Consider the following 23,504-nt stretch of genomic DNA (forward strand, 5'->3'; position numbering starts at 1 on the left):
ATGAGTAAAAAAATTTTCTGGTCTCATAAGTCAGAATTGAGCTGTTTGGGGAGACCTCCAAGCATAGTTTCTAGAGTATGACCAGACACTACTCATAACATGCTTAATACCATCTCTATATTGAAGCATAGTGGTGGCAACACCATGCTATGGGGTGTTTCTCAGATGCAGGGACAGGGACACTGGTCAGAATCGAGGAAGTGGTGAATACAGCCAAATACAGAGAGGTCCTGGAGAAGAAAACCTGCTCTATAGTGCACACAACCTCATACTGTGGCAGTGGTTCACCTCTCTGCACAACGGTGACGCAAAGTTATGATACTGCTGTAATGGATTCTGAACAAGATTCTGACTGTCCCTGAGTGGTCCAGCCAAAGCTCAGACTTAAAACTCCAAACTAAATCTATTAAGAGACCTGCAAAAAGCATGTTACACATGCTTCCCATCCAATCTAATGGAGCTGAGTTGATCTGCCAGGAAGAAAGAAATTAAATACTCAAGTCCAGGTGTGCAATGCTTGTAGAGACTTACCCAAGAAGACTGTAAGCTGCCATTGCTCCTGTAGGAGCATCTACAAAGTACTAAATTAAAAGTCTGAATTCTGATTTGAAAGAGAGGTTTCAGTTTTTGATATTCAATAGATTTTCAAGCCTTTCTTAAAACATTTTTTCACTTAGTCATTATGGGTCACTGTCCAAACATGACCAATGTATCCACTCAAGTTTACATCTACAATACAGTAAAGTGTGCAGCAAAGTATGTTTTGACCAGTTTTAAGATGACATACACTGAAACTCATTATTAATGTAGTGTACATCATATTAGGAAATGCTTAACTTGCAATCATGGAGGTTCATGTGAAGCTTTGGTCTTATTTGGTCAAGTACTTACCAACAAGCTCTGTAGTTAGAAGGCAGATATTTTGCTGATGTTTTGTACTTTGTATTGGATATACTGTACACTCCCTGAAAAATTCTTGTTTTCCTTAAGGGCTTAGTGCTCAGAAACACACATAATTGTTTAACTACCAAACATTCAATTATAAAAATAACAGCTTAATTTTTTTGGTTATTTAAACTTCTGAAAACTCACTGTCAAGGTATAGAGTGAAAGTACATCACAACAAGAGTCTCTGGTACAACGGGAGCATTGGTGGGTTTCTTGGCTTTTAGCTCTTTTTCTGGTCTTGGCTTTTTGCTCTGTCTAGGTGACTTAGCCTAGCTAAGCTTGAAAGGCTGGATATATTTATATATTTTAACTGGACAGCTATCAGATGTTAAACCAATTTGGCAGGCAGAAAGACAGTGAATAAGTTGGAAGTGTTAGTGGCTTTGTTTTTATCATCACCTTCAAGTATTATTTGTGAAATTTGTCCTGTTACAAATACAATACCATATGTTTCCCTGTAATTCTCTAAGTAACCAGAATGTTCTGACAAATTCTTGGTGGTTTAAATGATTGACTTTCAGCTGTACAGTATCTGGTTTGCTTTTCTTCCTTTCTGTATGACCCTTTTTGTGGTTCTCATTAAAAGATATTGAAACATCTAAGAGGGCGGCATGGTGGCACAGTGGTAGCGCTGCTGCCTCGCAGTTAGGAGACCCGGGTTCGCTTCCCGGGTCCTCCCTGCGTGGAGTTTGCATGTTCTCCCGTGTCTGCGTGGGTTTCCTCCGGGCGCTCCGGTTTCCTCCCACAATCCAAAGACATGCAGGTTAGGTGGATTGGCGATTCTAAATTGGCCCTAGTGTGTGCTTGGTGTGTGGGTGTGTTTGTGTGTGTCCTGCGGTGGGTTGGCACCCTGCCCAGGATTGGTTCCTGCCTTGTGCCCTGTGTTGGCTCCAGCAGACCCCCGTGACCCTGTATTCGGATTCAGCGGGTTAGAAAATGGATGGATGGAAACACCTAAGAAGCCGGCTGAGGTGCAGCATGTATAGTTAAAGGCAGTGTTAAAATATCCTTGTTAAACTATTAAGAATCTTGGGACTGTTTCTTGGCTGAAAAATTAGAATTTTTTCTAATTTTAAATGGGAAATTCCTTTCTTACCGCAATATAATGGGTGGATTGGGATTTTTCAAACTGAATAATATTAAAATGACTGCAAGCTTTTCTTTATACTGTATGAGCTTATCTGGTAATATTCTGCAAATTTCAATAGGTACTAAGAAGTAATAGTGGCTTTAGTACTTGTTTACAGGTAGCCAAGTATTTTATTTCTCCCAATTTGCTTTTGACAAATATTTAATGAGATTTCTTGATAAGGCCTTCACTTTTTCCCCCTTGTCTTTTTCTCTAGATGGGGGTTCTCCATCTTTATACTTAAGAGTCTATTAATGTAAACAAAGTGCACTTGTTTTTCATAACAAGTATAATATGATTTATTGAAGATCATAAGGATTATAGAAGTATAACTGCTTTTATATTAACCTGAAGAATGGGAAGTGTGATGCTGACACATGTATAATAAATAAGAAGCAGGCAGGCTGTCCATTTGTTTTAAAAATTTTCTGAAGTTTCTTGATTTTACAAGCTTTTGCCTTTCTATGTTGTACCATTGTAACTTATTTAATATTAATATGTTATAGTTCATCAATTTGAGTAACTCTTAATGTAATCATTATAAACTTACTAGAAAGTTTTTATTAGTATGCCTGTTTTCTCAAACAGGCACAAATGTACTTTTCCCCTTGTATTACAAAATCTCTTCAGTAACAAACCCAAACTCAGTATAAAGAATGAAGCAAACTGTTTTATGGTTTAGGATCGTGAAGAAAAAAAAAACAATACAGGAGATAAATGGGAAAGTAATTTTCTCTATTTTTCTCTCTGTCTCCCATCTCCTCTATGCAAAGATTTCATATACAGTATTGTAGAAGAATTTAATTTTAGGTTTGTTCTTTATTGCTCATAGCAAAATACTCGCTCTTCGCAGCGGAGAAGTATTGCGTTAAAGAAGTAATGAAAAAGAAAAGGAAACATTTTAATAATAACGTAACATGATTGACAATGTAATTATGTTGTAATTGTCATGAGTGTTGCTGGCATATATTTATATATATATAGATATATATACACACACACATATAAACATATATATACACACATATACTGTATATATATATATATATATATATATATATATATATATATATATATATATATATACACACAAAAGCTGTTGAACTTTACTTGAAATATGCTAACTGTAGTACATTTTCTAACCCCCTATCTTCCACTACTGTTGGTGGTCTACAGTCCAAAGCAATGTATTTTGCGAGAGAATTTGTAAGTTTGACCTATGTTGACTTACTAATTTTGGTTCTGAAGCCAGTCATTTCATGAGGTTTGGGCTGCCGACACCTTTTGTTGGTACTCGAACCCGTACTGCTAGTTCTAACAGCATACACAGTTTCTGTGCTCGCCGTAACATGTTTTGCATTTTGATGGAAGCGTAAGGTTGAAGTGCCTTGGTGGTATGCAAACTCATTTTTGCACAGTTTGCACAAAACCACGCTTTTATCAAGGCATTCGTCAGGTAGTCTTTTGAAATGAAATTTGCCTCCGATCAGTGCTAGCAACGCGCTTTCTTCCGACTCTTACATTGTTGTAGCTCTGATGTGTGCATCAATGTAATCGATGTACCAGGAAATCATGCATTGACAAAAGTTACCCTTTGCTTGGAATGCAAAGTGTGATTAAATGCGTTATTTTTTTAACGTGCTATGGAGTACATGCATCGAAGCTTCTCAGCTGTGCTTGTGCTAAGAAAATGAAACATTTTAAAAATAACGTAACATGATTGTCAATGTAATAATCTTGTGACCGTTATGAGTGTTGCTGTCATCAAGGATTTGATTAGCATTATTTCTTTCTATCAGGTTCGTATTTGGAGGACATGTTGTGTTCAAGTTTATTCCGTGTTTGTCATCCGTTGTAAAGATAAAAGGTTTCATTCATCGAAGTGTTCACCACCCAAATCGGAACTCGTGAATGTAAGATGTTCAACAGGCTTTCCCGGTAGTAAGTTGTGGAAATTGCCTGTGAATATTTAGCGGTAGCGTGTGTATGAACTTAATTTAATCTTTTCCAGTCCTGCAAAGTCAGTTGACGCGAGCCGCTCGGAGTACATGCATCGAAGCTTCTCATCTGTGCTCGTGCGATCTTGCGATGTCCACGACTTTATTTAATGTTAGCTAAGACCCGGCACTTCAAAGTTTCTTGCTACAGCAATTTTAACTCCGCAACAAAGTGATCCAAAGTCTCGTTTATACCTCGTGTCTTCTCATTAAACTTGTATCTCGTGAATACCATACTCGTCGTAGGCATGACAAACGGCAGCGGGAGTGTGTCTATAAACTTAATTTAAACTTACGGTTCACACCGTGCTTTGTTTCCGCAGTTGTGTAATTCGGTTTTTGTTCAGCACTCTTTGGAACTGTTGCTTTTTGTCTGTGCACTGCGTCAGTTCACGTGAGCCGCTCAGTGTACATGTGTCGAAGGTTCCCAGCTGTGCTGGTGCCATCTCGTGCGACGTCCACGGCTGTATTTAATGTTAGCTAAGACCCGGCACTTAAAAGTTTCTCTCGCAGTTTCGCTGAGTTTGTGCCAAACACCACCCTTGACCATCTCATCTTCGTCTGCATAAGCACAGTCCTTCACCCGTGAATATTTAGTGGCAGTGTTTCTATTGGATTGCCGCTGATGGACGGCCTTATATGGGCAGGCACTAAATTACGGAGTTACGCCTCCCATGGCCATCGAGCAGACGTCTATTATAGTATATGGACGAAAAAATAGGTTCCAGTTATGACCATTACTCATAGAATTTCGAAATAAAACCTGCCCAACTTTTGTAAGTAAGTTGTAAGGAATGAGCCTGCCAAATTTCAGCCTTCTACCTACACGGGAAGTTGGAGAATTAGTGATGAGTGAGTGAGTGAGTGAGTGAGTCAGTGAGGGCTTTGCCTTTTATTAGTATAGATTATAGATTATTTTGGTACATTTGTTTTCATAGCATAGTGCTTCTCTGCATGTATTTTAATTTAGCTGTCAACAATCTAAATGATATATTTGAGTCTGCCTAAATTTTATATTTTCTCTAAGTAAATATGTACTATACCAAAAAAAAAAGTCACACCACAGACATTACGGCAAGATCATATACTGTATACAGTACTGAGGTCTAGAGAGGCAGCATAGTTTTCTGTGGTGTTTTATATTATCTTTTAATATCTTGGTAGACAAATCATCCTTCCCTTGTGTTTTTTAGTTAACAAATTAATTGTATTTATATTTTGAAACAATTTTGCTCTGTTATTTTAGATTTGGAGCAACCCCAAAAGCAACAAAATAAAATAAAAACAATTCAAATAATAGATTGATAAAGTAAAGAAAATAAACATTTTTCAATAAAAAGAAAGTTGACACAGCATTACACTTTTTAACACTACTGCTTTGCATCTTTATGGCCCAGGGTTTATCTTTTTGTCCAGGTACTATCTATATGGAGTCATATTCTGTCCTTTCTCTAAAGTGGGCTTTTCTCTGGGGTACTTCACTCATTACAAAGATGTGCAAGTTAAGTTGATAGGCAGTCCTAAAGTGGTTTGGTGTAAATGAGAGTGGGTGTGTGAGTGAGAGTGCCTGCAACTGTTTGGCATCCAGTTCATGGTTTTTTTCTGCCTTTATGCCTGCTGTCTGTGACCAAGTATTACAATAAAACAGGAAAGAATGATGAACTAAAATGCTGTGTATACAAATTTAGAGTTGCCAGGTGGTGCAGTGATTTGCATTACCTTGTCTCAGCTCCAGTTTCTAAGTCTGCCGTATTGCTTGTGTTGATTTTCTAAGTTCTTCCTGTGTGTAGGTGTGTTTTCTCAGGAATCGCCTGTTTAATCATGCATCGCAAAGATATTCATATTACACTGAGTGGTAACAATTAATGGTCTCTTAATAAGTGAGTGAGAAATTTAGCAAAGATGCACAATTCTTAATGTATTTTATTCAACAAGAGTAATCTTTATCTGAAAGCAGAGAAAAACCTTACAAAACGAAAGCTTATTAAATGACCATATTGTTCTTATAATGTGGGATCAAATCAAGAGGCACTTATGTAAATGTTCAACAGTTTAAACATAATTGAATAGATATGACATTTTCTCCTTTTATCTCTTTTCAGTATGTATTTAAATTTTGTGTTAAAAACTTGTAGTATCAGTCTTTTATATGTTGTATATATCCTTTCTGCAGTACTTAAACCAATGGTGTCATTTTTGTTTTATTTCCAGGGAGTTGTAAGGGACACTGGAGGTTATGCTGTAATGTTGAACTGGACAATGTCTGATGTGTATGGTCTTCAGCCTGGAGAGGTAACTCTGTTTATTTGTAACATTACACATTGAGCAAGTTTGTTGTTAAAAATTCAATCACTAGATATCCTGTGTTTCAGGTTTGGTGGGCAGCATCTGATCTGGGTTGGGTTGTTGGACATTCATACATCTGCTATGGCCCATTGCTTCATGGCAATGCCACTGTTCTTTATGAGGTAAGTTTTATAAGATCCATATGTAAAATAGCTTGGCATTGTAATTGTAAAACTAAAAAAAAAAAAAGTTTACACTAGATTTTATTTATTAGGTGTAAGGTTGAACTGCCAAGCTCTGGCTCTTTAATTTTTTTCTCTCTTATTCTATTTCTTTAAGATACACACTCAAATTTTATATCTGTTTAAGTTGTATCTTACACATTTTAGCAATGCAAAGATACTGTTAACTGCTGTTATTGTCACTATGCAAAATATAGATTGATTAATTAATTTATTCTTTTGCAAAATGAGGCTATTAAAAAGCTGCATAATGTTATTTATGACAGAGGAGCAATTGAAAAAAGTGAATGGCTGACAGCATTTGAAAGTCTTGATCTTCATCAGGCCATTAATATTCTGTCTTGCTTTACTTAAAGGAACTTTCAAGGTGTAATTCTTGAAGTAATACAATTATTTCAGTAATCGAAAAATAGTGCATCTTACAGTGAACTCTGGAAATGGTTTGTGGAGCATTTGAGCTGCATCTAGAAAAGACCCATATTTGAATCCTGGTCAAGGCTCAGCGATGGTCTTTTTTACCTAAAGTTTGCTCTGTATAGACTTTTATTAGTTTTATACTGTTTTTATATTGTAGCTTGTGAACATGATTTTCAGTTTTGAGGTTTACAGGATGCCAGTAACATGGTCAAATATAAGGCTCCCTGCACAAAACAATGGGGCATGAAATTAAAAAAAGGCTGATACATTCTATTTAACTGCAGCTTTCAAGACAACAACAACAACATTTACTTCTATAGCACATTTTTATACAAAGTGTGCACGTCAAAGTACTTTAAAAGATGTCAAAGAAACTAAAGGTACATATTACACGATAAATCCATTGCTGTATGTTGATGATATTAAACATATAGCAAAATATACACTACAGCAGGGGTGCCCACACTTTTTTGGCTTGCGAGCTACTTTTAAAATGACCAGGTAGAAATGATCTACCTACATTAAAATGCTATATATATATATATATATATATATATATATATATATATATATATATATATATTTTTGTTACAGATGAGCGGGGACACTGCTCGGCCGGGACGCCTGGATAGTCCCCGAGTTGGATGATACTTCTTTTCGGCCATGAGAGGGCAGCCGTCTGGGTCTATTTGGGGGCCACAGGGACGGAGCTGGGACGCTCATTATGAGAGGACGTGGCCACCGCCAGGGGGCGCCTGGACAATTAGGGAATCCTGGATGGCAGCACTTCCGCCACACCAGGAAGTGCTGCCGGAAGCAATCTCAAGGACACCCAGAGTGCTTCCAGGTGCTTTCCTGACACTTCCGACACACACCAGGAAGTGACGTCAAGTGGAGCACCTGGGGCTCATCCGGGTCATGATAAAAGGGGCCGCCTACCTCCAGTAGAGGAGCCAGATTTGGGAGGAAGGAGACGAAGCTTGTGAGGAGGAGAGAGGAGGTCGAGAGAGAAAGATAGAAGAAGAGAAAGAAGAAGAGAGTTGATGAAAGAAGGCATTGTGGTGCTGAAAATATTAATGAAGTGCGTTTTGGACATTCTGGTGTCGCTCTGTCTGTGTTCGGGGGTATGCTTTCCACTATATATATATATATATATTGTGGCAGTAGGGGGCAGTAGTGCACCCTTGAACCCTCAGGTACAACTCCGGAGACCAGGTAACAGTCCAAGACTCTTTTATTTTCTTTCAGTGCACCAAGCACCTTCCACACTCCTCACAAATCTCTTCAAACACACAATAACCTCTCCTCCTCGCCCAGACACTTTGCTCCTCTCCCACCCAGCACAGCTCAGTGTCTGGACTGAGGCACGGTCCTTTTATAGCCCCTGACCCGGAGGTGTTCCTGTCCCAGCAGTCCACAGTTCCTTATTCCTTCCGGGTCAGGGCAATCAGTCTATTACTTCAACCCGGGAGCACGCCATACCTTCCTGTCACGTGACCGTGACGTACTCCCGGGTCATAAGGCACAACAGAGCCCATAAGTCCCCCCACAGCGACTCCTGGTGGCCCCCAAGGTATCCAGCAGGGCTGTGTATAAACACCACAGAGTCCATAAGGCCCTGCTGGACCTCGGGGCACGGTCCCGCTGTCGGGAGAGCTCCTCCTGTCGGCCTGGGGGTGCGGACCGGCCTGGGAAGCCGGCAGTCTTCCACAATATATATATATATGTATATATATATATCCATCCATTTTCCAACCCGCTGAATCCAAACACAGAGTCATGGGGGTCTGCTGGAGCAAATCCCAGCCAACACAGGGCACAGGTGCCAACCCACCGCAGGACACACACAAACACACACTAGGGCCAATTTAGAATAGCCAGTCCACCTAACTGGCATGTCTTTGGACTGTGGGAGGAAACCAGAGCGCCCGGAGGAAATCCATGCAGACACAGGGAGAACATGCAAACTCCACTCAGGGAGGACCCGGGTTCGGTACCCAGCCGGGATGCCCAGGCGGACTGGAGGAGGGCTTGCGCCTTCTCCAGACCATGAGGGGGCGACCGCCCTGGTTGCTTTGGGGGCCACGGGTGTAGAGCTTTGAAGCTTAACTGTGTAGGCGCCCATGGTCACTGCCAGGGGGCGTCCCAATGCCTGGAGAGCCCTGGACCTCAGCACTTCCGCCACACCAGGAAGTGCTGGGGGGAAGAGTAGCCGGGACACCCGGGTTGCTTCCCAGGATACAGCTTGCACTTCCGTCACACTGGGGCGTGTCGGTGGGAGATTGCCGGAGCACACCTGGAGCACATCCGGGGGGCGGGACATAAAAGGGGCCGCCTCCCTTCATTTAGGACTGGTGTCGGGTGGAAGAGGACGAGGTCTGGAAGGAGAGAGAAGGAGGCGGTCTGAAGGAAAGGCATACTGTGGTTTTTGGCCTGGGCTGTTCTGGTGATTGGTGCTGCGGCACTGGGTTTGTACTTTAATACCTATAAATAATCGTGTGTTGGACTTGAAAATGATTTCCGTCTGTCTGTGTCCGTATATATATATATATATATATATATATATATATATATATATATATATATATATATATATATATATATATATATATATATATATATGTGGTCCCCGGCCGGGATGCCCAGGAGGACCAGAGGAGGACTTGTGCCTTGAGCTTGGAAGCCCAGGCCTGTAGGGACCCGTGGCAACCGACAGGCGCGCCCCAGTGCCTGATTATCCCAGGAGCCCGGCACTTCCGCCACACCAGGAAGTGCCGGGGGGAAGACGACAGGGGACACCCAGACGGCTTCCGGGTGCACAGCCGGTACTTCAGCCACACGGGGGTGTGTCCGCGGGAGATTGCCGGGAAGCAGCTGGAGCCCATCCGGGTTCCTATAAAAGGGGCCGCCTCCCTCCAGTCATTGACAAGAGTTGGGTGGAAGAGTGGCAACGTCTAGAGGAGGAAGGAGGCGGTCAGAAAGAAAGAGAGAGAGAGAGAAAAAGAGAAGAAGAAAAGAGAAGGCATTGGAGTGGCCTGGACTGAGGGGGGTTGGTGAGCAGAATTGTAAAAGAGATGAAGAATAAACCTGTGTTTGTGGGTGACATTAACGTGTCTGCCTGTCTGTGTCCGGGCGAGGTTCACTATATATATATATATATATATATATATATATATATATATATATATATATATATACTGTATATATATATATACGGAGTATACTTTATACATTAAATATATGTTGTTGTACCTTGCATAACTGAATAACCTTTATGGCACAATAACAATTCAATACATTTATGGACACTACAGTACTGTATTTTGATTTAATAATCTTCACGTGGGAAAAGACTGACTCGCATAAATAAGTAGAGCCGAATAATGCAGTCAAGGAGCTTTTGAATTTAGCCGGGTGAAAAATGATGGCTGTCCGATGAACTGCGATTTTAGTTCCCTCTTCTTTCTCTTTCTCAGATCGCTTTTCGGAAGAAAGTCAGTTTCGGAGTTTTTATGAACAGTTCAAAAGTGCCTTTCCACATTTTCCTTCTTTGGAATAGCAATGATAGGTTGACAGACCAGACAAACGCACTTCGATTGTGACATTGTGAGAAAAAAAATCCTCTTCCAATTCCTAATCCAGCCCATACCCTCCCCAAACAATTTTTTTTAAATCCCTTCTTTAGTCGATATAAATTGGAAGGCTAACTAGATCACTGCCGGAGTTTTGCGATCACTGTCGCACGTTTGATTGTGCATGCGGGATGACCAGTATCTTAGAAGAAAAGAGATCTTTGACTGGCCGCCCTGTATGTCAATCAAGTGGCAAATGCCATAGGGAGGATATATAGACTTAACGTTTAAAAAAATTTTTTTGAATATAATGCGATCTACCGGTCATTCGTGATCGACGCATTGGGCACCCCTGCACTACAGTATTCCCTTCCTGCCATAAATGTTCTTTTCTTCCAAGCCTTTAACATGTTTACTCATGGTATGGTGGGTAGTGGTTTTAATATGTTTGTGCTAACATTATATAGTTCATATTCTGTACTTCTTCAGATACTGATAATACATACTAATTTAATTCCACTTGATAGTAATATTAATGTGGAATTGTCTAACTGTGCAGTGTTAAATAAGACAAATAATTTTTTAAGAACTTATATTTGCCTTATAATGGTGGTAGGTAATAGACTAAAATAGTGTGGTGCAAAGACATGTATGATTTCAGTAAAAGGGATGCTATGCCAATAATTAGATTTGTTAACATGTGGGGTAAGCTCTATTTCCACCCGATTTTTCCAGGATCTGCATTTGCCTTGTACAACCTTTTTTGTGGGTTTGGTAGATCAAGCAATTCTAAAAATAAAAAATAAAGAAAGATTTGTAATTTCTGAATCTGCATTAACTAAGCACACAAAAGCAAATGATGAAAAGCATTTGATAAGGATAGGAAACCTCATAGAACAGGGAGCCAGTAACACAGTGAAGTGACAGGCTCTTCCACACAGGACTGTGGTTCATGATGTTAAAGAAAGGGATATGTGTTTGTGAGTTTGGTTTAGTTTAAGTTAGTGTAAGTTAGTTGAAGTATGAAAGTTGTTAACTTTATTGGTCTTCTTTTTGGTGTTTTGCTGGAGGTTAAAAATTGCCTAGTTCAGTAGTTGCTAATCATAATTTTTCAGTATCATGTGCATCTTATGTTTATCAGCTGTTAAGCTGCTGAATGTTTAGTTTATAATAATAACCGACAAAGACACTTGGAATCTGCAGATTGTTTTTTTTTAATAACATTTTTTTGAATTTATTAAAATCAACATTCAATGCAAGTAAGTCAAATTGTACAAAACTAGGTTTGAATCAAAGTGTTCTTTTAACACTCCAAAGTGACGAAGAACCCTGTACAGTCTGTAAGAGAACACACTCTGTCTCACCTTTCCTTGAGCATCTTAACACTAGAACCTTCATGCATTTATTTCATACAAGGCTCCACCAAGAGAATTCTTTTGTTCTGACCGTCATCCCAATAACGCATCTCATTTGCCCCACTCCCAAATGCCACAGATAGCCTAATACATCTTAAGTGAAAGAAAAATAAATTCCTAACACACAGCATGTATTGTTTAAGTAAAAACCCGGAGAGGTGCTGGCAATGGGCAACAAAATGCTTCATTGTTTATTAGTGAAAAGCAAATCAACATATTTCAATTTGCTAGGCACATAAAATAATACATGAAATAGAAACTAATTTTCATGATGACACTTCATGTACTTTTCATTTTGTTTTATTTTGTGTGCCTTCTCCAATTTTGTACTACTTCAGGACACAAGAATGATGCAAATGGATCCCGTGACACAAGTGTCTTTCTCTGATTCAGCATTAAACTACTTCAGTATTTAATTTTTATATCCAGTAGATCTCTATATACAAAATCCAACATCTGTCTGTTTGTCTGTTTGTTTGTCTGTATGTCTGTCTGCATGTCTGTCTGCTTTTCACAAGAGAACCACTGAACGGATTTAGATTGGGTTTTATTCTATAATTTGCTTGAACATTCGGGTTGATTTTGTGACTTCTCTCATCGTGCTAAGTATCATAGTTTGGTTGTGGCACTGATTTATTTACATGAATCAGCTGCAGGCCGAGGGGAAGGGGAGGCGGGACCTCAGGAATAGGGAGCCAGGTGGGGCCATCCTCACTCACGTTCCAGTCTCCGTTTGAGTCCCTCTGCCTCTTGCCCCATGTTCGAGCATACCTTGCCTTTGCTTAGCTAGCGATACCTGTTTGTTCAGCAGATATTATCATCTAGAGATTGTTAAAGAGTAACATTTGATGTTTTTCAGAGACAGATTACAACTACGTGTGTTTTAGAGGGTACCTTCTCATTGGTAGAGATATCACAGTCACATGCTGTTCTTCCCATGCCATCAGAGCTGAATACGATCAGATACAGTAGGATCGTTTGATGTTGGAGCATACCTAACTTCCACTTGGCCAGAGATACCATGCCAACTTTTTACATTTTTGGCAAAGAGATCACATTCTTGTCCCTGATAGCAAAACCAAAAATATTGAATATCAATAGATCCTCGATACGAAAGCTATCAATATAAGTTTTTCTCAATACAAATGATTAAATTTTTTTTTAAATTAATTTTTAAAATTTGTCCTGTTTCACTACTACGTGGGCGGAACCTCAGGGGACAGCTAGTAGTTTATGAATATAGCATCACTTATAGATTACTCGGATTATGTAGGTAAAATGTAGGTAGCATGATGGATTGACTGTAATGCTATGGACATCATCGGTCTGCTGTCATTTTTAGTAGAGTGAGTAGGTTACAAAACAAATATAGGGGCATTGTATTCACTTTTGTTTTACTGCTTGTGTTTTCTGCACTGCCTCAGCACTCTACCAGTGTCTGACTCTTTGAATATCTTTTCTGTCCTTTCACAGTGGACTAGGGCTGGACTATATAGACAAAAAAATCATATCTTTTTTTGTTTTGGCTGAATGGTGATATACAATATATATGTAGATATTTTTATGAAGGGAGTAAAATTTTCATTTGTAAGCCAAAGTCATACAACTTGTCACAAGAATTAAAGGTCTAAATAAAGGTTGAAATACATAACAGACCCACAGAACCTAAAAGAACTACTTATATCTGCTTTCAGGTTAAGATTATAATGTAAATGTAAATGAAATGTTTTAAGTGTAAAAAAAAATGGTAGGCCTAAGTGTTTTGAAAATATATTTGATATTTTATGAAAATTCAGCCAACAACACAGTTAAAATAAAATAAAAAATATAAAATGAATAATATTATAATAACAATATAAATAAGTAAGTCTCTTACTTGTTCTCCACTGTTTTAACAAACAAGTTAACAGACTGTAGCCAATAAGAAGTACATGGTTTTCCTTAAAATATTGTACGAACTGTTCAAACAACACTAGCTTGTAAAGCCATCTGTTTTGCAAAGTAGTTTTTATTGAGGTAGGCTTATCTAAGCATTTCATCTTAGCCTAAAGATTTTGAGCTAGTCTGTCAACTGTCTCAGGCTTCAAGGCTGCCCTGTGACAACTGACAATATTGCCACTACAACTAAACACCTTCTCTGACGGTGAACTAGTTGCAGGAACACAAAGGTATTTTTGTTCCAGACAGTTTAAAGTGGGGAAGATGACTATATGTTCCTTCTACCATATAGATTGTCTTTGTACTCTGCTGGCCCTGATACTATGTAGTTGGACGGTTCATTCTCAATTGTTTGCCTCTTTGATGCTGTGGGGCAGGTGGGTGACTTTGTTTCCATGAAATAGCCCACAAGGGATTTTTTCTTTTCAAGTGGTGACCCGTTGGCTGGTCTGCAGGCTTAGACACAGTGATGATCACAGTTGAATCACTTGTGCTACAGCAGCTCTGCAGCAGTGATTCCATTTTCAATGCAACTCTAAGCTTCAGTGCCCCGATCCTGTCCGCTGCAATATAAGTGAATTTAAATCGTGGATCAACAAGTGATGCCATGTCCAACAGGTCGCTAGATGATGGGTCAGTATACTTTTCATTCAGGTAACCCAAAATATCATGTTTGATGGATTTGCCAAACTCACTGTCTCCTTCATCGTGTGCTAGGATGGTAGAGTTGAAAAGTTGGGGCAAATGGAAGGGTGACATAGTCCTCCCCAGACAAACCATCTGTGAATTATTAAAGAAGTTTCAGGGAGAGACAAGATGCTTGGATTTTTTGTTGGAGGTCATGACTTTTTAAAGTGCTCTCTCTTGCTCTAGAACCCTCACACTCATTTTCTGCCTTGATCCCCAGCATGTTGGCATCTCTGTGATGAGCTGGTGAGCAGCCAGACCCAGATGCATCTGAAATTCAGCCAGCCCCTCCTCCTTTGCCAGCTGTAGGAGAAGCTACTGATAATTCATTTGCATAAAGAAATTGCCCGGGTCACTAGGTCATCATCCATGTCATGTTGTGTAATAAAACATGCTTTCATTTATGTTTAAAGGAAGTTCACTTAGGCCTAATGAAATCTGATTAACACATGGCTGTACATTAGACATGCATTTAATTATATTACGGTTTTAACTTTCATTTGTTTTTTAATAAATAAATCTGCAAAACACATTTCATTTTTGAAAAGTAAAAAAGTCTAGCCTAAGGGGATTTTACATTTTATTCTGCCGCTAAATTAAACTTCATGAAATAAGTACTGTGTTTAACTGACAAAACTGACTGTAAAGGCAAGCAGCTTAAAACTCACTTGTACTGCTTAATTCTGGCTTTGATAAATATAACATTTAAGTAGTTAACGTTATTTTTTTTTTAACTTGCACTTACCAATTGCCAGATGAAGTCAGCACACAAAGCACTGCATCCTTTGCCACTTCAGCGATTGCACCGCCTTGATAACATTGCTCCCATTGTTGGTTGTAATAGCAATGAGCCTCTTTTCATCGCACTTCCAGTTTGCAAGGATATCTTACAGAGCTTCTGATCTGTGCCTCCCCAGTGTGGTTTTCAGGGAAATAACTCATTTGCAGACACACACATTCAATTTCCCTTTCTCCAATGAAATGAATAGTCACACTTAAATATGGCTCGCAGGTGTGGCTTGACCACATATCAGTTATCAATGCAAAATGTTTTAGTTTCAGGTCGATCAGGTTGGTAAGGGTACGTCTGACTTGAATGTACATGTTAGGCAGTGCTTCTCTTGCAAAGTAATTGTTTGAACAATCTTTTAAAACTATCCTTTTCCTCTGTTGATACAGGAATTGTATCTTTTGCTGTGTAGTACACAACTGTAATACTGTGCCACTTTGCACTTTTCTTTTCATTAGGCAAGGTGTGGGTAAATTAAGTTTATAATGTCATCTGAATTGTTTGAGGTATTTCGGGGCCACGAAGAAGATGATAAAGATTGGTAGTGCTCCCAGTTTTTGACACAAATTTCTTTTGCCAGTCCCTGCAGATTATGTTATTCTGCTGTTCATCTGACTTGTGAAATCCAAACCACCTCTGTTTTACATTGTCATCAGTTGTGACTTGGGTGTCATGCCCCTCTATTTTGTGAGACAGTTGTTTGCACGCACACGAGCATGAGTGGGTATGCTGTTGTTAGCAAATCATAGTAGTGAAGTCTGGGGGCAGGTATTGAGGGATAAGAAAAAAGGCCTTCCACAAGATTAAAACATAACTTTATTTAAACTTGATATAAACGATATTGCCTCAGTCCAGATCCCGCTCTGTTTATATCCCAGTATATTTTAAAATCTCAGTATATCACCAAGCCCAATAGTAGGTTGGCAGCTCCCATCTCATTTTGTTTACACTTCAGTGTGGAGCAGACGCTCTCTTCTGGGCAAGCAGCTTATTTGCCATGCAAAGTCAGTGCTTGGAATTGAATGAAAAACTAGCGGTACTCCCTATTGTTTCTACTTCGTTATCCTCCTCTTTCATACTTTATGTAATGGGGAAGGATCTGAGCATATGCTGATTTATACATAAACTGTTTTGGACAGTGGTGTGGTCTCTCTTGGAAAATGCAAAAGCTATCTATACTAATAAAAGGCAAAGCCCTCACTGACTGACTGACTGACTCACTCATCACTAATTCTCCAACTTCCCGTGTAGGTAGAAGGCTGAAATTTGGCAAGTTTCATTTAGAAATTCTACGCGTAATGGTCATAACTGGAACGTATTTTTGTCCATATACTGTAATAGACTGCAGCTCGATAGCTGTGGGAGGCGGAGTTTCGTATTAAAGCATTTAACCAATCACATTTCAGCCATCATTTGTTGCCAGGCAGAGAGGCTTTCACAATCCGTTGTGCATGCACTCTAACACAGAGTAAATGTTGATTAACCTGTTGCTTCAACCAATCAGATTTTGAGTTGGTGTCAGTAGGACCCTGTAGCAGGCGTCCGGCAGTGTCAACGTATTCAGACCCATTGATTGGATAGAAGCCGATATGAGGAACTCTATGAGGCCACTGAATGCACCGCAAACGCTCTGAGCGAAAGATCATCGCGCGCACTACGGCCAACTCCATGGCAGGATTCTGGACAGAAGTTTCAGGAATACAAGAAAAATTTCACGCATGCTGCTTTCTCCAGTTTAACACAAGAGCCACGGAGCGCTTTTTGATCTGTCTTGGCTAAAAACAACTGACTGTAATGTATGCCATGGATGATTTTGTAGGAAAATCTCCCACTGATCTCCTTGACTTCCTTAATCAGAAAAATCTGAATGAGAGCATGGGGCGGCTGTTCACATTGTTATATTTGGCGGTGAGCATTCCCGTGTACACTGCTTCTGTCGAGCAGACATTTTCAGCCCTAAAGCAAATTCAGTCTTATGCAAGAAATACCATAGGGCGGGTTCGCCTTTCAGCATTAGCTTCGACTGTGATAGAAAGAGACGTTTTGATGGAACTGAAGCACACGGATAATCCGTACGACAGAGTAATTGAACTGTTTTTGAGGAAAATATTTACAAATAATCCGAACTTTTGGTGAGTAAAATGTTGCGATTTTCCTAAATAATATTGCAAGTTTATGAGTTATTATTGATGTTTTTTATGTGTGTCATGGCTGTGGCTGCAGTAGAAAGGACCTTGTTCACCCATTCAATAAAGGCATTTATTGTGGCTACAGGAGTATATATATCCCGATCTACATACTGTCAAATAGATAGATAGATAGATACTTTATTAATCCCAAGGGGAAATTCACATAATCCAGCAGCAGTATACTGATACAAAGAAACAATATTAAATTAAATAGTAATAAAAATGAAAAGAATTAAAATAAAATTAATGTTCGCATTTACTCCCCCGGGTGGAATTGAAGAGTCGCATAGTGTGGGGGAGGAACGATCTCCTCAGTCTGTCAGTGGAACAGGACAGTGACAAAAGTCTGTCACTGAAGCTACTCCTCTGCCTGGAGATGATCCTGTTAAGTGGATGCAATGGATTCTTCATGATTGACAGGAGTTTGCTTAGTGCCCGTCGCTCTGCCACAGATGTTAAACTGTCCAACTTTAATCCTACAATGGAGCCTGCCTTCTTAACAAGTTTGTCCAGGCGTGATGTGTCTTTCATCTTTATGCTGCCACCCCAGAACACCACCGCGTAGAAGAGGGCACTCGCCACAACCGTCTGGTAGAACATCTGCAGCATCTTACTGCAGATGTTGAAGGATGCCAACCTTCTCAGAAAGTAAAGTCTGCTCTGAGCTTTCTTACATAGAGCATCAGTATTGGCAGTCCAGTCCAATTTGTAAACGAACCACACGCCGTGGCGCAATACGAGCGGCTTTGCCTCTAGCGCTGACGTCCGAGGTTCGATTCCCAAGAGGGGGTGCAGTGAGTGTGTACGCCTGATGGGCCCAGAATTAGAGTGAAACACATGCCGCGTACTGTTTGCATTAATTGACAGTAAAAGTATTTCTCTCTCTCTCTCTCTCTCTCTCTATATATATATATATATATATATATATATATATATCAGCGCTTCCCGATTCATTTTACCCTCACACCCCCTTGGTTTGGGAAGAAGTATGAAAAAATATGAGGTTAACGCAGAAAAACAGATCACCAATTGAAGCTTTATGAATAATGGATATTTTATTCGCCATCAATAATTGTTTTGGTAAAGCATTACTCAGTGTGATCCTCCTTCCATTTTCTAATTTTTTCGGACTACCCATGATTAAATGAACGGTAAAAAAGAGTAAAGCGAGGGTCACTTATTGAGGCAGGCAGGCAGGGGACAGGTCAATAGCTCGCAGGCTCGAGCTATTGGAGGATATGTCGGACATGATGTGGTGCGCGTCAAGTCGATCTAAATTACGCGATCAGATTCAAAAAAATATATCTTTTCAAGTTCTATTTCGATATAAGTAGGTTCTATTTAGTCGACAGAAATATATTTGGTCGGAATGTAAGTTGAATTTACTCTTTAAATTTCTATGGTGAAGAAAAATTTATGCAATGCCGACTAAATTTAACTTTCATTCCTACCAAACATATTTCTGTTGACTAAATAAAAATTACTTATATTTAAAATTTAAATAGAACTTTAACAGATACGATACTTCATAATATCCACGCAGCACTACAGTAAGTGCACGTAAGAGCAGGAGTCATCCTTTTTAACAAGCAGCATATTGCACTGATACGAAATAGCCTGCCCATTTAATTATTTAGGAATGGATAGATAAATTAAGATTTTGTACAAATAATGTTTTTCATTTTTCTTCCTCGATGGATTCTGACACCCCCAGCAACAGCTGCTCGCACCCCAAAGGAGATATATATATATATAGATAAAGATATAGATAGAGATAGATATAGATAGATAGATAATAGATATATAGATAACAGTGACAAAAAATTACATTCATTACATTGACAATCATGTTACGTTATTTTCAAAATGTTTCCTTTTCTTTTTCATTACTTCTTTAACACACTACTTCTCCGCTGCAAAGCGCGGGTATTTATATATATATATATATATATATATATATATGTATATGTATGTGTGTGTGTGTATATATATGTTTGTGTATATATACAGGTATGTATGTATATATGTCTCTGTATAAATGTTTATATGTGTGTGTGTCTGTGTGTATATATATTACAGCAACACTCATATCAGTGACAAAACAATTACATTAACAATCATGTTATGCCATTTTTAAAATGTTTCCTTTTCTTTTTCATAACTTCTTTAACACACTACTTCTCCACTGCGAAGCGCGGGTATTCTGCTAGTATATATATATATATGTGTATATGTAGATATGTATGTATATATTGTCACACATGTGCGATTAGGAGGCAGTCAAAGAGCCTAAAGGTGAGTGAAACATCGCGAGACAAAGGGTTGTCACGTGGTACTTACCTAAATCTCTTTTGCTCAACAGAAAATCTGAAGAAAAATAAGTTCCTCCACTTTCGGCTTCCAAAATGGCCGCAATGACATCACTTCCGGCCAACCATGATGACGTCACTTCCGGCTCCATCAAAGCACCTCACTTCCGTCTCATCATTATGATGTTAATTCCGGTTCCTGTTTTCATGCCAACCATTTCCTGTCCCATAATCCTTTTCCCTATAAATTCGCCATTTTGTTGGAACTAAACTGTTCATTGTTTTGATTTAAGACTTTGAATCATTTATTCTTTATTGTCTGGACGACAATATATGGGGACGGTCCCCAAACCTTTGTTTGTGTATTGTGGAAAATTATTTGGACCAGAACATTTCACCACAATATATATATACACACACACACACATATATACATATACATATATATACTGTATGTGTATATGTAGATATGTATGTTTATATACTGTATGTGTGTGTGTGTGTATCTATACTAATAAAAGGCAAAGCCCTCACTGACTCACTCACTCACTCACTGACTGACACATCACTAATTCTCCAACTTCCCGTGTAGGTAGAAGACTGAAATTTGGCAGGCTCATTTCTAACAGCTTACTTACAAAAGTTGGGCAGGTTTCATTTCAAAATTCTACGCGTAATGGTCATAACTGGAAGCTATTTTTCTACATATACTGTAATGGAGTTGAGCTCGAAAGCCGTGGGGGCGGAGTTTCGTGTGACATCATCACGCCTCCCACGTAATCACGTGAACTGACTGTCAACGCAGTGCGTAGAAAACCAGGAAGAGCTCCAAAAAGCGCTGAAGAAAACATGCATTATATAATTCAGAAGGCAGCAAAACAATAAGAAGCGAGAGAGTGACATATTCAACTATATTCATGAGTGCTGCTACTTCGGAAACAAAGCACGGTGTAAACCTAAACTTTAGATTAAGTTCATAGACAGGCTGCCGCTGGCGTTTGTCATGCCCACGGGTAATGTGGGATACGAGTTTAATGAGAGGACGCAGGATATAAACAAGAGTTTTGATCACTTTGTAACTAAGTTAAAATTGCAGGTGAGGGGCTGTGCTTATGCAAATTCCGAGAGACTGTGTTTGTAGGGAATTGACAGTTAAGGCGGGTGGGGGAGTCACGTCATCATCTCCCCTCCCATTCATCTCATTTTGCTCTGAGCTGCGCTCCGCAGCTAACGCAGTGTTACGAGTTTGTGACGCTGCCACCAAATACTCACAGAAAAATCCACAAGTTAATACACACGCTGTGTCTAGAGTTTCTCCACACTAAACCCTCCAGGCACTACTTACAAATGGTTACATTGACAATCGTGTTATTTTCAAAATAGTTCCTTTTCTTAGCACAAGCACAGCTGAGAAGCTTTGATGCATGTGCTCCATAACGCGTTAAAAATCACGCATTTAATCACAAGCAAAGGGGAACTTCTGTTAATGCATGATTTCCTGGTACACCGATTACATTGATCAGCGCTTCCCAATTCATTTTACCCTCGCACCCCCTTGGTTTGAGAAGAAGTATGAAAAAATATGAGGTTAACACAGAAAAACAGATCACCAATTGAACCTTTATGAATAATCGATTCCCCATCAATAATTGTTTTGGTAAAGCCATACTCAGTGTGTTCCTCCTTCCATTTTATTATTTTTCCGCCACTAGCCATGATTAAATGAACTTTAAAAAAGTAAGACCGAAGCGAGGGTGATTTATTCAGGCAGGAAGGTGACAGCTCAATAGCTCAAATTTGGATATAAGTAGCTTCTATTTAGTCGCCAGAAATATCTTTGTTAGGAATGGAAGTTGAATTTAGTCTTTAAATTTCTATGGTAAAGAAAAAGTTATGCAATGATGACTACATTTAACTATATAAAGTCAAAACTTGTATATATAAAGTCATTCGCGAATATATAAAGTCAAAACTTGATTATATAAAGTCACTGTCGGAATATATAAAGTCAAAACTTAAATATATAAAGTCAGCATCAGAATATATAAAGTCAGAGCTGGAATCTATAAAGTCAAATCTTGAATATATAAAGTCAGCGTCAGAATATACAAAGTCAGCGCTGGAATATCCATCCATTTCCCAACACGTTGAATCCGACCACAGGGTCACGGGGGTCTACTGGAGACAATCCCAGCCAACACTGGGCGCAAGGCAGGAACCAATCCTGGGCAGGGCACATGCATCATTTTCAAAACATTAACCGAACAGTGTTTTTTTAATTTATTTTTCTGAATACGTTTTTGTTAACTTAGTTCAGTTTAGAGTCGTTTCAATCAATAGATTTTGACTTTCACTTTATATATTCAGGAGTTAGTTTATATACTCCGATGTTGACTTTATATAATCAGGAATGACTTTATAAATTCCAACGCTGACTTTATATATTTAGGTTTTGACTTTATATATTCCAGCGATGACTTCATATATTCAACTTTTGACTTCATATATTCCAGCGCTGACTTTATATATTCTGAAGCTGACTTTATATATTCAAGTTTTGACTTTATGTATTCGGGAATGACTTTATATATTCAAGTTTTGACTTTATATATTCTGACGCCGACTTTATATATTCACAAAATCAATTTATTTGTCTGTTTGGCACCCCATAGTATATGTGTGTGTGTATATATGTACACATGTATGTATGTATGTATATATATATATATATATATACAAAGTATATATATATATATATATATACTGTATATATATATATATATATATATATATATATATATATATATATATATTATATATATGCCAGCAACACTAATGACAATGACAAAACAATTACATTATCAATCATGTTACGTTATTTTAAAAATTTTTCCTTTTCTTTTTCATCACTTCTTTAACACACAACTTCTCCGCTGTAAAGCGGGTATTCTGCTAGTGTATATATATATATATATATATATATATATATATATCAGCAACACTCATAACAGTGACAAAACAATTACATTGACAATCATGTTACGTTATTTTCAAAACGTTTCCTTTTCTTTTTCATTACTTCTTTAACACACTACTTCTCCGCTGCGAAGCGTGGGTATTTTGCTAGTTATCAATATTTATTACTTACATCAGCAGCAAAATCTGATTCCAGACTTGTTGGATTCAATTTAAGGGCATCAAATTTTCAACAACTGCTCATCAGTGAGTGTGCCTGCAGTTACTTATAACACATGATGGAGTTGTGCATGACATGTCCCAAATGTGTGATATACAGTAAGCAGTGAAGCTGTCAGTATACAAAGTGCACAGCCTGCATCAAATTTACTTGGGGAAGGGAGATTATGCAAGATGGCACATTGTGGACGAAGCAGTCTCCGAGTAAAAGCAGCTTACTTGCAATGTTTTCAAAGAACCAACAGATTTGCCGATGTATGCAAATACAAAAAAAATAATTGCTGGTTTTCTTTGCATGTGTATTCTTCTGCCATCAAAAACATTTATATGATTCAGTATGTGTGATTGTGTGTGAACTGTATATGATTCATTGCACATACCAGCATTTCA

The 23,504-nt window shown here is 38.7% G+C and overlaps 1 protein-coding gene across 2 annotated transcripts in view; it reads left to right on the forward strand.

Moving 5' to 3' along the window:
* The window catches only part of acss3 (acyl-CoA synthetase short chain family member 3), a 215,911-nt gene that overhangs the window by 49,772 nt on the left and 142,635 nt on the right, over positions 1–23,504 (forward strand). For both annotated transcript variants that reach the window (XM_039761751.1, XM_039761752.1), the window contains 2 exons: positions 6,286–6,366; positions 6,447–6,542. In XM_039761751.1, coding sequence (XP_039617685.1) covers positions 6,286–6,366; positions 6,447–6,542 — 177 coding nt within the window. The remainder of the gene's footprint in view (positions 1–6,285; positions 6,367–6,446; positions 6,543–23,504) is intronic.

Source organism: Polypterus senegalus, chromosome 8 (genome assembly GCF_016835505.1).
Source record: "Polypterus senegalus isolate Bchr_013 chromosome 8, ASM1683550v1, whole genome shotgun sequence".
In the NCBI taxonomy this organism is placed as follows: Eukaryota; Metazoa; Chordata; class Cladistia; order Polypteriformes; family Polypteridae; genus Polypterus; species Polypterus senegalus.